At 38.8% G+C, this 14,699-nt stretch overlaps 1 protein-coding gene across 1 annotated transcript in view; it reads right to left on the bottom strand.

The window, feature by feature from the left end:
* The window catches only part of DNAH11 (dynein axonemal heavy chain 11), a 316,619-nt gene that overhangs the window by 293,734 nt on the left and 8,186 nt on the right, over positions 1-14,699 (bottom strand). The window contains 4 exon segments of the mRNA XM_072783813.1: positions 5,759-5,970; positions 9,206-9,305; positions 10,480-10,678; positions 11,505-11,701. Coding sequence (XP_072639914.1) covers positions 5,759-5,970; positions 9,206-9,305; positions 10,480-10,678; positions 11,505-11,701 — 708 coding nt within the window.

Raw genomic sequence — 14,699 nt, forward strand, 5'->3', positions numbered from 1 at the left:
TGTCCTTTTATAAAGCTTAAAAAAAAAAAAGACTATGGAGACAACTCAATTGCCTTCTCTGTTTCAGGAGACCCCTCTGACTCAATTACTCAACTACCTAACAACTTCCAGACAAGCCATCCTTTGCTCATTCTTACTCTTCCTGATGGATCTTCACACAAATGACACAATCACAACACTTAACCTCCCAAAGACAAGAATATAGTACTAAATACCCTAGGTCAGAAAATCCAATCTATAACCTTTCAATAAGGAACAGGATGTGGGAAAACAATCAGTGGGGGGTGGGAGACCTGGCTATGACCCAGTAAGGGACCACTAACAGCCTTTGTAATATTGGCTACATTATCTGAGAGCATCTCAGTTTCCTCATTTATGAAATGAGAGATGAATTAAGTGAACCTCAAAATCCCTTTTAGCTCTTTAACTCTGAATTCTTTTCTGCTTCCTATAGCAAATCTCTGGAGCATACCCAACCATGAGCACTCTCTTCTCTCCTACTCGATGGTACCGGCACAAACCAAAAAAAACCCCACGGGATTTAGGATGAATTTGTCCCCACTCCAGGGGCCTTATACACTAAAATACTAACCAATGTATTTAACAGTAAGCCAATTAACCAATTATTAATTAATTTATCAGTGATACTATGTTAGTTGGACTTCTGTCTCCTGGCTGTTGCTTTGCTTTTTTTATGTGCTTTTATGGATTCTTCTTTCTGCTCAAACCTGACATCTCTTTTCCAAGCTCACCTCTCAGGCTTAAACTTTTCTTCATCTAGGATCTTGAACAACAATATCCACAAACAAGATACCAAGCCACAGAATGGACAGAACGGTTGTCCTAGAGTGGTAACGAGGTACACCAAACAGGAAGTGGAGTCAGGTTACCAGAGAAAAGCTGCCAGTCATTAAAAAAAAAAAGACCCCTTATCAAAACTCCAGTATGCCATCACCTGAGGTGGCCAGATGATGAGATGATGCCTTTTTTTAAATCTGACTAAATGATTAGAAAACAAGTGAAAAGAAAAGAAACACATTTACTTCAAAAACAAAAAGGATCTGAAACTGAAATGCCTAGAAGGATCAGCCATATCATGAAAATGAATGAAACCAACCAGGAACAACAGCAAATAGTGGAGACCACAGTCACCTAGACAGCACATGACCTTTCTGCGGGGGTACCTGAAGCTCTCGTAACTGACTGCCAATAGCAATTGTGTTGTGAGATCTCTGACTTTCCAGGGGAGGTTGCAATACTGAAATTTAAGTAAACCACCTCCATTGAAGCAATATTTTTCTAAAATTTTAAAATACCACAGAAAGGGGCACCTGGGTGGCTCAGATGGTGAAGCGTCTGCCTTTGACTCAGGTCATGATCTCCAGGTCCTGGGATCGAGCCCCACAGCAGGCTTCCTGTTCAGTGGGGAGTCAGCTTCTCCCTCTCCCTCTGCCTCTTCCCCTGCTCTCTCTCTCAAATGAATCAATAAAAAATCTTAAAAAAAAATACCACAGAAGATAAAACATTGTACTGATGTATTAGCTAAATGCAGATGAGAGAATGCTAACTTATTACCTCTGATGTTTAACACAGCAAGGGTTCAAATGTTTCAATCATAAACACATTAAGGTCAATAGATTTATGGAACACAGAGTACATGAAAGCTGCATGGTGAAATTATAAAACACACAAAATGCGTAACTACATAAATTGTGCAAGGTACAAAATCAACAAACAACATAGTACCCCTGTATACCCAATGAATCACCCCACTTTTAAAATGGTAATGCTCAACACTGAGTTACAGTAAAACGTTTTACACATTGAAAAATAGCAATGTAATTGATATAACCTTTTAAAGAAGAATTTGTAAATATCAAAAATTGTTCAAGAGTAATTAAAAGATTGTACCCTTTGATCAATATCAGAAATTTATATTAAACCATTTATCCAAAATAAAAAAATAAAAAAAATAAAAATAAAAAAAAAATAAAAATAAAAAAAATAAACCATTTATCCATTTAGTTAAGGAAAAAGGATTCTCATATAAAGTGGTCTTCTGTATGTTGCTTATAATAGAGGAGACTGGAAGCAAACTAACATCCAACAGTAAAATAATTTTTCAAGGAGCTAGTAAAATAAAAACATATATGATAAAATGCATAAATGTGTAAGTTTTCAGAGAATGAAAGATTTTTAAAAAGCTCAATTTTATGGTGATACATGTGCAGGACTATTTCTATAATACATTTTATGCAATGAAAATATTTTACAATTATCATTGGTACACTACATATTACATTATAATTAAAAATCAAAACTGTTATTTTAAAATATGGAGCCTAGTACAATGGGTAATAAACTGCCACTTAAAAACTGAGTGACCACAGGAAGGCTATTTATCTTCTCTTGACCTCAAGGGATTTTTTTTTTTAATTATAAAATGGATCTACTAATATTATCTATGTCATAGCATTGGTAGAGAATTACATCTATAGTTTTTGTAAAGGCTTAGAAGAGTTCCTAGCAAATAACAGGCACTGCACAGTGCTTGTTAATGTAAGAAATAAACTAGACAGCAAATGACTGGGGAAGACTTGGGAGAGTTCAGCTCTTCAGGGAACCCAGGTATGAAAGTTGGCCCATTACAGACTTTTGATTTCTCTCATGTTAGGGCACATTTATTATGAAGTCCACTTAAGAATCAAGGAAATCAGGTCATTACAACATTTGTACAAAAGCCAGAAACAGTAACTAAGCAACAAGGGAAGCTACATTATTTCCTTGGGAGCTTGGCAAACTGGCCACTGACATAGACCAGAAGCCAGGGATAATAGGTTTACAGGCTTACAGGACTTCTTATAAGCCACCTACTATAGTAAATAACCACCTCTGGATTATACATTAGCAGGGCTTTGTAATAAGTTTTTACAAATCTCAAAATGAGATGAGTATCTTTTAAAAGAGCTATAGAAGAAATTGTGAGTATAACTGTTGACTCTTCAATAGGGATCACGATCTTTAACATGGAGCTCCAAAGCCACTAGGACCCAGCACACTTGCTTAACAACAAAGAAAGAAATAGAACAAAGCCAGAGAGAGAATAAAATATAGCAAGGAACCAACCTATTATCTGTATCAATAGCTGCAACTAAAAAAAAAAAAAAAAATAGCTGCAACTAGTTTGGAGGTCAATAGCTTAGAACTAGCCTTGACTGAGCCTCCATTAAATGCCACACTGGGCATTCAACTTAGGATATCTCTTCATCCTCAAATAGTCCATGAACTGGACATTATCTTCACTTAAAGATACGAAAACTGAGGTTTGAAGAAGTAATTTAACTCCCCTTAAGTATTTCAATTAGAATTGAATCCAAGTTGTTCGGAGTCCAAAGTCCTTTTCCATATACTCCACCTCGTTAAAAGCAGAAAGAAACGCACACAGTACTAACTCAATCTCCCAAACCAGAAACTCTAAACTGAAGTTAGGAGATCTATTCTGTAATCTGCATTTCACCCTAAATTCTCAGGGAAATCCAGCAAATGATGCTATTTTTCAACTCTCAGGTAGTTCATCTAAAAATATATCAGGGACTTTTTTTATTTATTAATAAATGAATTAAAACACATTTCCCAAACCACTGTTGTTTAGCCTGCAACAGTGTTCTCTTCACCACTTAGAACAGCAAGGTTCTGGGACCTGGGCAGCAGGAGCTATAAACTGTTCGCCTTGTCTACGAGCTGTCTGTCTTGTCTATGAGCACACTTTTAGGGTTCCAAATGCCCTCCAACTTAGCCCACTGTACTGTAAAGCATTTTTATGTTCTATGCGAGTTACAGTGTCAACACGCCTGGGAGGCATTAGTCTAGATCAGAGATGTAGGTCAATCACCCTCCTCTGAGCAAGTGACCCAAAACTGTCGCAACTATCCTATCTCCACTGCCACAACGATTGCTCCCGGAATGGAATTAGAACCCACTGGACCAGAACTAAGAAAGAAGGACAGCGTCTTTCCAGGGAAGTTCCTCCACTAGAAGGATATTCATCTGCAGCGACTAAAAGCCATCTTACTTAACAAGTAATGACAATTAAGTCTAACACAATGACCAAAATGGAAGATGGCAGGGAGCTTCGAAATTATTATCTGAGACTTCTGAAACAGGCTATTCCAGAAGCTACTGCACTCTTAGACTTGCCAGTTCACATGAATTTATACTTTTTTTTTTTTGCTTCAGTTTGTCAGTTGCAACTGGAGGCGATCCACTTCTCATGGAAAGCATTCTTTTTTTTTTTTAAGATTTTATTTATTTATTCATGAGAGACAAACAGAGAGAGAGAGAGAGAGAGAGAGAGGCAGAGACACAGGCAGAGGGAGAAGCAGGCTCCGTGCAGGGAGCCCGATGCGGGACTCGATCCCGGGTCTCCTAGATCAGGCCTTGGGCTGAAGGCGGCGCTAAACCGCTGAGCCACCCGGGCTGCCCCTCATGGAAAGCATTCTTAACTCAAAGTCTAGGCCATATACAGATTCTGCTTCTCTAGCATTTGTTTCACAGAAACTCCTTAGGGGTTCCGATATACACCCTGCTTATGGAGCTTGCCATGGCATGAACTATGTCTCCCCGAAAATTCACATGCTGAAGCCCTCACCACCAGTGTGATTATCTAGAAATTGGTCTTTAGGAGGTCATTAAGGTTAAATGAAGTCATAAGAACAGCACACTAATCTGATTCGACCGTGACTTTGTAAGAAGAGAAAAAGAGCTCTCTCCACACCATGTGAGGAGGACACAGAGAAAAAAAGCAGTTACGGCAAGCCAGGGGAAAAACCTCTCACCAGAACACGACCATACCGGAACCTTGATCTGAGCCCCAGTCTCTGAAATGGTGAGATAACAATTTCTGAAAATAAAGCCACCCGGTCTTCAGCTCAAGCAGACTAAGACACATCCTCAACTGAGAACCACTGGATTACGTACCCTCCAAGTATCTTTTAGCTTTCAAATTATATAATATTCTCTGATTTTATAGATCCATGAAGAATTAAATTTCATACAGAAGATTTAAGAAAACAGCCCCATTTCAAAAAAGCATTTTCCAAGTGAAGAATAGAGAGATATAAATAAGAGATTTTTAAAGATCAACTATGAATCAATTTTTAATACAATTGCACTATTTTTTTTAGAATTTTTTTTCCAACCAGGTCTCTACTTTCCAAAAGTCTTCTCTCAGTGTTCCTGTGGAAACCAAAGGGTAAGCCACAAAGAAACCACTATGCCTATCTACTTTTTTTTATCTTTTATATTTTTTGGTGGGGAGGGATTGAGGGTGGGGTAGAGGGAGAATTTTAAGCAGGCTTCACGCCCAGTGCTGGAGCCCAACCAAGGCTCAATTCCATGACTCTGAGATCATGACCAGAGCCAAAATCAAGAGTCAGATGTCTAGCCAACTGAGTCACACAGGCACCCAACCTATCTGCCTTTTATTAGAAGTTGTCTTAAATCTCTTTGAAGAAAGGTAGGGTATTAAACAAATCCAGTAACAAACTGTCCTTTGAATGCACCAGACAGATTTCCACAGCTTCTCTGCCATGTAGAATAAAAAGCCACCTGGCCTTTGCTACCATTAAAGTCCTTTCTGAAAAAGGAAAGGAAATTGGTGTTCTTACTGTAGACTAGTTTTATTTGTTCTTCATTGGTTTAATAAAACCTACCACATGGCAAGGATTCTTCTTCCCTTTTTTTTTAAAATATTACATACCTGGTCAATGAAGAGATTACAAAACTCTTGCAATAAAACTATAATCCGAGCAGGAGTATTATAAAACTTGGAATGACTCCAGATGAGGCAGATGGTATGAAATAATGGGGCGATTAGCACACGGATCTGCGGGAATTCCATCTCCTGGAGACACTGAACATGTCTTCTCAGGGGTCTCAAGTAAAGCTCTACATCCTGGGCTTCTAGGAGTGCTAAAAGGAAGGAAAACCACCATTAATGTGATGCAGTCTCTTTTTCTAAATTCACTTTACAAGTTCAAGAAAACAATGCAAAACAACATGGCTATACTTAAATGTGGTCCTCTTTCTTTTTATATGGCTTATTCCACAACTGAGCTATGAGTTTGGAAGGCTTTATATACAGTCCATGTGTAGCAGCATTCAAGAGAGCCCTGGTGTTGTTAACCTATACAAGTAAACCGTGATGCAAGACTTGGTGGGAAAATACACCTTTAAGATCTAAAGAAATTTACTCAACTCCATGAAAGTGCAGGAATAAAACATGGCTGCAAAGTTGTAGTCACTTTATGATTGAGGTTACAAACTCATCACTAGAATGTTAATTCCTATTAGGTTCTTGGTATCAGCACAATTTCAGCATCTCATTCCAGTGTCCAATGAAAGTCACTCAGGCAATGACTGGGGAATTTTATATTATTCAAAATATAACTACTAAAATTGTTAAGGACAGGTGATAAATATTTTGAAACTAGAGGGAGGTGAAGGTTGTATGACATTGTGAATGTAATAAAGGTCACTCAACTCTACACTTCAAAATGGTTATCTTTATGTTAAATGAATTATATCTCAATCTTAAAAATCCTTAAGCAGGGTGAATAAGGAGTATTTTTCAAAAATGCTATGTGTGTGTGTGTGTGTGTATGGAGGAAAAATATATATGAAGAAAAATATTATTACTGTTTAATGTAATCCAAATTTTCTCTTGATTAAAATTGGTCATTTTAGGGACTCCTGGCTGGCTCAGTCAGTATAGCATGCAACTCAATCTCAGGATCATGAGTTCAAACCCCACATCGAATGTAGAGTTTACTTAAAAAAACTGGGGTGCCTGGGTGGCTCAATCGGGTAAGCTTCTAACTCTTGATTTCAGCTCAGATCATGATCTTGGGGTTGTGAAATCCACCCCCACATCTGGCTCCGTGCTGGGTGACAAGTTTGAGATTCTCTCTTTCTCCCTCTGCCTCTCCCCCTCACCCTCCATCCTGCTCTCTCTTAAAAAAATAAAAAAGAAAAAAGAAAAAGAAAATTAGTCATTTAAATGTCCCCTAAATGGATCTCCATTAACTGCATTTTGCTCCTGAGACTACACATACCTTTGAGTAACTGAAAAAAGGCTTTACTTATGAAAGTAGGGAATGAAGTAAATTCTTATTTTCTGGTTTTACCCCCAAAAGATTCCATCTAGCTGTGGGCGGAGTTAGGGGAGCAACACAAACAAACCTGACAACTTTTTTTGGCTGTCAAGAGTCAGGAATGCACCCATTCATATTATCCCACTTAGCATGGAACCAATTTATCTGTTCATCTAAACAATGAAGAGCTAGGAAGAAAATGAGCATCCATGAACTCTTTTCTTCCCTGGTTGCACTCATGTTTTCAAATGATGTTAATTCCAAAATTAAATAATTACATCTGATAAGGGCCTTTAAAATGTGGTAAGCACATCTGGTGATTTCACAAGGCCTCAAGTGTGTCCTTGAGCAGGGTCCTTCCACCTCTAACTCAAAATGGCTCTGGGCCACTTGTTCCACTGAAAGTGTTTTTATCTGAGTCTCAAAGTCCATGTACTCCTGAGGCCCTGAGTACCCCCTAGGATCTGTTCCTACAGAAGCTTTATCCACAGAAAATATTCATCTTATACTAACACAGAAAAAATCTGAGCAGCTTCTACTTACTGAGGACATGTTTACTATGTGCCCAGTGCTATGTACCCTGTATACTTTATCTTTAATCCAATGGTTCTCAGCCAGAAAAGATTTTGCCGCCAGGGGACATTTGGCAATGTGACAATCAAAAACGTCTCCAGACAACTGCGGGGCGGGGGGGGGGGGGGGGGGGGTGAGGGGGAGGGCTGGGAGGGGGCCAGGGATATCCAGCAATGCATTGGGCAGATCTCAACAGCAAAGCATTATCCTGCCCAAAATGTCAATGGTGATAAACACTGATAAGATTGAAAAAAAATGATAAGGTTGAGAAATATTGCTCTAATCCTCAGAACGATTCTGCAAGGAAGATGTTACTTTGCCAGTTTGGCCAATGAAAACCAGAGGCTCAGCAAATTGAAGACATACTGAGTGGATCTGGGACAGGAATCCTCGTCTGATAGAACTTCAAACCCAAATATTCCCCATCCCCCCATGATCCTTTCCCTACAGAACTCCTGGGGCAAACCCTGAGGAGATAACCTAACATTCAAGTGTATTTGATATATTTCCCAACCTTACAAATGATACATAGGAAGAAACTAAAATAATTTTCTAAAGTTAGAAACCAAGAAAGCTATACATCCCAATTAGATTACAATTTCATCATTTAAAACTGCAGTCTCAGGGTGCCTGGGTGGCTCATTGGTTGAGTGTCTGCCTTTGTCTCAGGTCATGATCCCAGGGTCCAGGGATCGAGTCCCACATCAGGCTTCCTGAAGGGAGCCTGCTTCTCCCTCTGCCTATGTCTCTGCCTCTCTCTGTGTCTCTCTCATGAATAAATAAGCAAAATCTTTAAAAAAAAAAAATCCCTGCAGTCTCATATATGTGCCAATTTGCTTAAATAGGCTTCAAGAAACATGAGGAAAAATCAAGAAATGAGAGGGCTGTCACCCCTGGGTGGAGCTGAAACTAGACAGCAAGGGGAAAAGGAGACTTTTCACTGAATATCTTCTTGTAACTTCTGGTTTTTAACCACATCCAAGCATCTATTCAAAATTCAGCAAACAAATCCTCCTCTCTGTATGTTTAATCCTCACCAAAACTTCAATGAAGACCTGGAGCTCTTTTGAGCTAAGTAAGTGGTAGATACCAGGCACCACAGATTCTATCAGAACGTAAGAGGACTAAGCATAGCCACCCTGTTGACTAGGAAATCCCCACGTTGGGCTGCCACTCACCCCCCTGCAAAGGCCTTGCCCCTACACACACACACACACACACACACACACACACACACACACACGCCCCTCAGAACTTCCATCTGGAGCCTGTTTGGTAGGTCCCTACAATTTATCCTGAAAATCATTTAATATAACTGGAGAATGAAGTACTGATGAAGATGAATTTATCCTTCGAAGAGCCAAGTGCCATCACTTCACGAACATGTTAATGACAGAAGGGTAGATGAGGCTGGGCAGGCAGGCAGGCAGGGGTGAGACCATGAAGGACACCAACTCCAGACCAAAAAAAACGAGTCTTACCATTTTTCACAGCTGTGAAAATGCCCTTTAAAGTTGGAAAATAGCTGCTTTGTTTAATTTTCAGGATCCTAACCATGTTGAGGACAACAGGAGCTCGAAGCTAAATTGAAAAAGAAAATGTAAGAGAAGCTGGATTAATGACTAAATAGATGCATTTGGTAATAAAATACTTAAGTTCTATTCCACTCATGCACATCACATATAGCGTTCAGTATACAAAGACTTTATCTGCTTTCAGATTGAAAATAATTTTTAACAGCATTTTTTTCCTTAAGCTTGAATATTATTTTACATTTATAGCTCTTGAGTTTTCAGAAAGTGTGTCAATTTACACATTATGTGAAAAATGTTAAATTTTCCATATAAAATTTCTTGCTAGATTTCAGAAAATCTGAGAGACATGTGAACATGCAAATGAATGTCTTGGTTTTCAGAACATTAAATCAAGTAATATTTAAGGCAAACACCAGAAGAAGCAGTTAGCTCTTCCAAAGCTGCATCCCTCCACCAAGCAAAACCCTACTCCTTCCTAAATCAATTCAATCAACTAGATTAATTAAATTTTACCATCTTCAACATTTCCCTGGGGAACCTCCCTTTCTATGCCACAGTGTTTCTAATTATCAAATGCTGTCAAAATATTCTCAAAAAGGCAAAATTAGGGCAGTCCGGGTGGCTCAGCAGTTTAGTACCACCTTCAGCCCAGGGCGTAATCCTGGAGTCCAGGGATCGAGTCCCACGTCAGGCTCCCTGCATGGAGCCTGCTTCTCCCTCTGCCTGTGTCTGCCTCTCTCTCTGTCTCTCATGAATAAATAAAATCTTTAAAATTAAAAAAAAAAGGCAAAATTACCTTTAATCCCCATTCATTTTTACTTTTTGGGGGGAGAGAGAAGGAGAGCAAGAGAGAGGACACAAGCTAGGGGGTAGATGGGATGGAAGGGGCAGAGGGAGAAAGACAGAATCCCAAGCAGGTTCCTCGGCCAGCTCCAAGCCCCATGTGGGGCTCGATCTCGGAGTCCTGAGATCATGACCTGAGCTGAAATCAAGAGTCAGATGTTTAACCAACTGAGCCACCCAGGTGCCCCAATCCTGATTCATTTTTAAAGTGCACACCATATAGAACTTTGGAACAAGGAATGAAAACAGACTATTAAGTCATCAAAGACCATATTTCAAACTTTTAAAGTGATTAGAAACCACGGCTCTAGAAACCAAATTCTACAACTGAGTTTGCAAAGTCAGTTTATAAGCAATTTGTAAGGCTATCCACTTACTTGATCATAAACGCAGGAGAGATTATCCCTCCTCATCATCCAGAAATCCAGTTCAGTCTGAGGACCCGAATGAAGACCATTCAGCAAAGGCTGCGCTGAATCTTTTTCTACAATCTCCTGGATTTGATGTGACCATTTAATAACTACAGACTCAATTGCGTGGAGTAGTGTCCTTTCATTTACCTCTAGTGCACAAACTCTGTAATGATTAATAAAATAATTCAAAAATCAATGATCTCATCTAAAGAAAGATAGGACTTGGATTTTAAAAGGTTATTTTTTCCATGAACTAGTTTTCCAAATATAAATATTTCAAAATCAGATCCTTTATTTTTATCGTCTCTATTTTAGCTATGGCATAAACACTGTAAAACAAATGATCATGGGCAGCCCAGGTGGCTCAGCGGTTTAGCGCCGCCTTTGGCCCAGGGCCTGATCCTGGACGACCTGGGATCGAGTCCCATGTCGGGCTCCCTGCATGGAGCCTGCTTCTCCCTCTGTCTGTGTCTCTGCCTCTCTCTCTCTCTCTGTGTAAATTTTATTCTCTCATGAATAAATAAATAAAATCTTAAAAAAAATCATATCCTCAAACAATTATGGCCCAAAGAATACCGTTGACAATATAGCAATTGTTACAGCTTGCCTTTTAGGCAATCTGCTTGCAAGAAGTATACTTTGTAAGGAAATAATATACATGGTACTCTGCACAACATTTAAAAATATGATATAGTTTTTTTATTAAAGATTTTATTTAATTATTCACGAGAGACACAGAGAGAGGCAGAGACATAGACAGAGGAGAAGCAGGCTCCCTGCAGGGAGCCCAACATGGGACTCGATCTTAGGACCCTGGGATCATGCCCTGAGCCAAAGGCAGACGCTCAACCACTGAGCCACCCAGATGCCCCAATAAATGATATAATTCTAATAATTCTCTATCTTGCTAATAGTTCTGCAGTAATGATGTTAATTGGGTACGTGGGCCCTCCATTTTAATGTCCTTTATAAACCGTATCATTACATGCCTGGTCTCAGAGTATGTCCGATCCAGGTCCATTTTCTCTGCAATCGTGGGAATTGGGAGAAGAGTTCTTCTCAACATTTTGCCCCGAAAAACATGCATTTTACTTTTCATAACTTCTATGTGGCGTTCCATGTCTTGTGAAATAAAACAGGACCAGAATTTATGGTTGTTCCTATTAGAAAGAATTGGCACTAAAATCTGCAGAAAGAGAAATATTTTTCAAAAGAAGTTAATTTACAGACAATGTACTCCTCCAAAGAGTTTCTTGTCACACAAAATTGGTCACAAAACCACTCAATTTCTTAAGTATCTTCCTAGGATACCAATTTACAAAAGGGAGGACAAAATCAGTATCCCATTTAGACTTAATCAATTAGACAAAAATCTCTCAAAGTGGAAATATGATGTGACTTGTTCATTCACTTACCCATTTATCAAGCATTTGAGGAGGTTCCCAATAACTCAAACATTGCATAAAACAGAAACAATTGTGTCAAGTAGGCAATCTGCTCTCGTAATGCAAACTGAGCACACTGGCAGGTACATGAATGAAAAAAATCTTTTTGAATCACATCGAGGCAAAAGTGAATTAATCTTCTCAAGCCCTAGGTGGCACACCGGTAGATTAAGTTTCATAGTCAAAAACATGTTTATTAATTATTTGGACCTCTTTTGGAAGTCCCTCTATCATTAAATTGGGAGTATCATGCATGTGACACCATGTATGTGAAAGCTCTCAAAACTCATTTTTGAATTTCCACGGCCCAGGGGAATTATATGTTAATAAGAATTATATATATATAATTTAAAATTAATTATATTAATTATATAGAATTTATATTAATTATAATTTAATTATATATAAAATTCTTATATGTTAATAAGAATTTGTTAAGTGAAGTTATTAGCCTCGTTTTGCTTTCCCACTCCTTTTTAGTATCCATTAATTTTAGACACATTTCATTTTTCTGATAATCCATCAGGTTTACCAGTATTATAAAATTTCCATTAGCTAAAATGCTCAGAAAATAATTACTCCACCTTTTCAAAGTCTATTTTGACAGTACGATCACTTTTGTTTTCTAACGGGGTTGAAACAAATCTTTCTGAATTGTATTATTACATTTTCCTGCTCAGCGCCCACTACGCGTCAAGCTAGGAAAACAGCAGAGTAAGAAACAGTAAGAAGATGAGCTCAGTGGATTAGGTTCCTTGGTCTAAGAACTGCCATAATTAGAAGCATTTCAGGATGCAACGTGGAGACACAGGATAGACACCTGGCTCTGGCTGAGGCAGGTGGTAGGGAGGACTTGCCACGAAAGTTGCCAGGTGATTAAAATGCTGAAGATGAAAAGTCAGACCAGACATCCCAGAAAACCAAACACTGACATATAAAATCCCTCAGGACTCCACAAGTATAGTGTTTCTGGCAAACTGCCAGGCTGGCCTGCTGGAATTAGCTTCGGGGAAGGCAGGGGAGCTCATGAAGAGCTTTGGAAATCACACTGAAGAGGTAAAGTTTGTTGGGCAGGACATGCATTGACCCACTGGAAAATTTTCTCTACCACGTCCCCGATTTCAACAGCTCTTTCTACACATCAGGCGTGAGGAAAATTCTGCTTATTTGGCATAGCTAATTTACTGGGTATGGTTTCAAACGTTAACCCCATTTATGATTCTCTGACGAAGCCAACTTCTTTTAAAATTAAGTATTTCTGTCACAAGCTGTAGATCAAACAGATTCTGAGCCTTGTGCTTTGCAGAGCAATCCGTCAAAGAGCTAGAGCATCACTATAAACATCATTTGAAACAGACCTAGGATGTGCTTTTTAATTACAACACATCTTGCTAAACTATATCCAAAGCAATTCAATTAACTGGGGGGTTTTGTTTCAGTTTTTTGCCTACTTTTGGGGGTGTAGAGGACAAATTCCCCACTTTTTCTGAGAACTAAAATAATTTGAATGTTTATATATTCAACATATATACAATGTATAACTACACATTAAAGAACTATGGAGCCTTTGCTATAGTTTTCTTTACTTACTTTCTTTGATTTTTTTTTAAGATTTTATTTATTTATTCATTTGAGAGAGAGAGAGAATGAGCAGAGAGAGAGGGACAAGCAGACCCTACATTGAGTGTGGAGCCTGACCCAGGGCTCAATCCCACAACCCCAAGATCACCACTTGAGCTGAAACTAAGAGTCTAAAACCCAACTGACTGAGACACCCAGGTGCCCCCCTTCTTGAATCCTTTTTTTAAACTGAGGGTTTTCTTTTTATCATGGTTCTTAAGTCAATAGAGACTATGACGTGGGCAATACTTTCAAAAGGTAGGAGCCAGGGCTTCTCCCAGACTTCTTAAATTGGAATGTCCAAGGATGGCGCCTGGACACTAACTACAAAAACCAAATCACACTTCCATTTGGGATCGATAAGCCAAATGGATAATAATAACTCACAATTGGGACACCTGGAAGACTCAGAGGTTGAGCATCTGCCTTGGGCTCAGGTCCTGATCCCGGGATCTGGGATCGAGTCCCACATGGGGCTTCTTGCAGGGAGCCTGCTTCTCCCTCTGCCTGTTTCTCTGCCTCTCTCTGTGTGTCCCTCATGAATAAATAAAATAATAATAATAATTCACAATTATTGTTTCTTTAAGGATTCAGGTCAATATAATAAATATGTAACTTTTTAAAAAACTATGTAACATTTTAAATACTTTTGCCAAATATAATACAGCTGCCATAATAACGTATGGGTCCACATAATGTTGAGGAGCTACTGAAAGTTCAACTTTGGATATGTTAGATTTAAGACGTTATATACTAAGTGGCCATGTCCGCAAGGAAGGTGGACATCTAAGCTTGGAGTTCAGAGAGAGATCCAGACTGGAGAAGAAGTCTGGGAGGCCCCACCACATCAGCAATAATTCCCATTACTCAGTGAGTATCTGAGTCAAACTTCAAAAACTGTCAACATTGAATATAAGTATCATTTAAATGAGAAAAAAAAGAAATATGAAGACACAAATGACTTTCCCCATCTTCCAGTTCAAACATTTTATCCATTTCCTTCCTGATTCTATCCCATTTAAGAAGCCAAACACTGGGAAACTCTCTCAGTACTTTCAAACCAATCACTAGGTCGGTAACAGGCTCTACTTCATTCAACAGAATTATCAATTCACCAGT

This window comes from Canis lupus, chromosome 18 (assembly GCF_048164855.1).
Source record: "Canis lupus baileyi chromosome 18, mCanLup2.hap1, whole genome shotgun sequence".
Taxonomy (NCBI): Eukaryota; Metazoa; Chordata; class Mammalia; order Carnivora; family Canidae; genus Canis; species Canis lupus.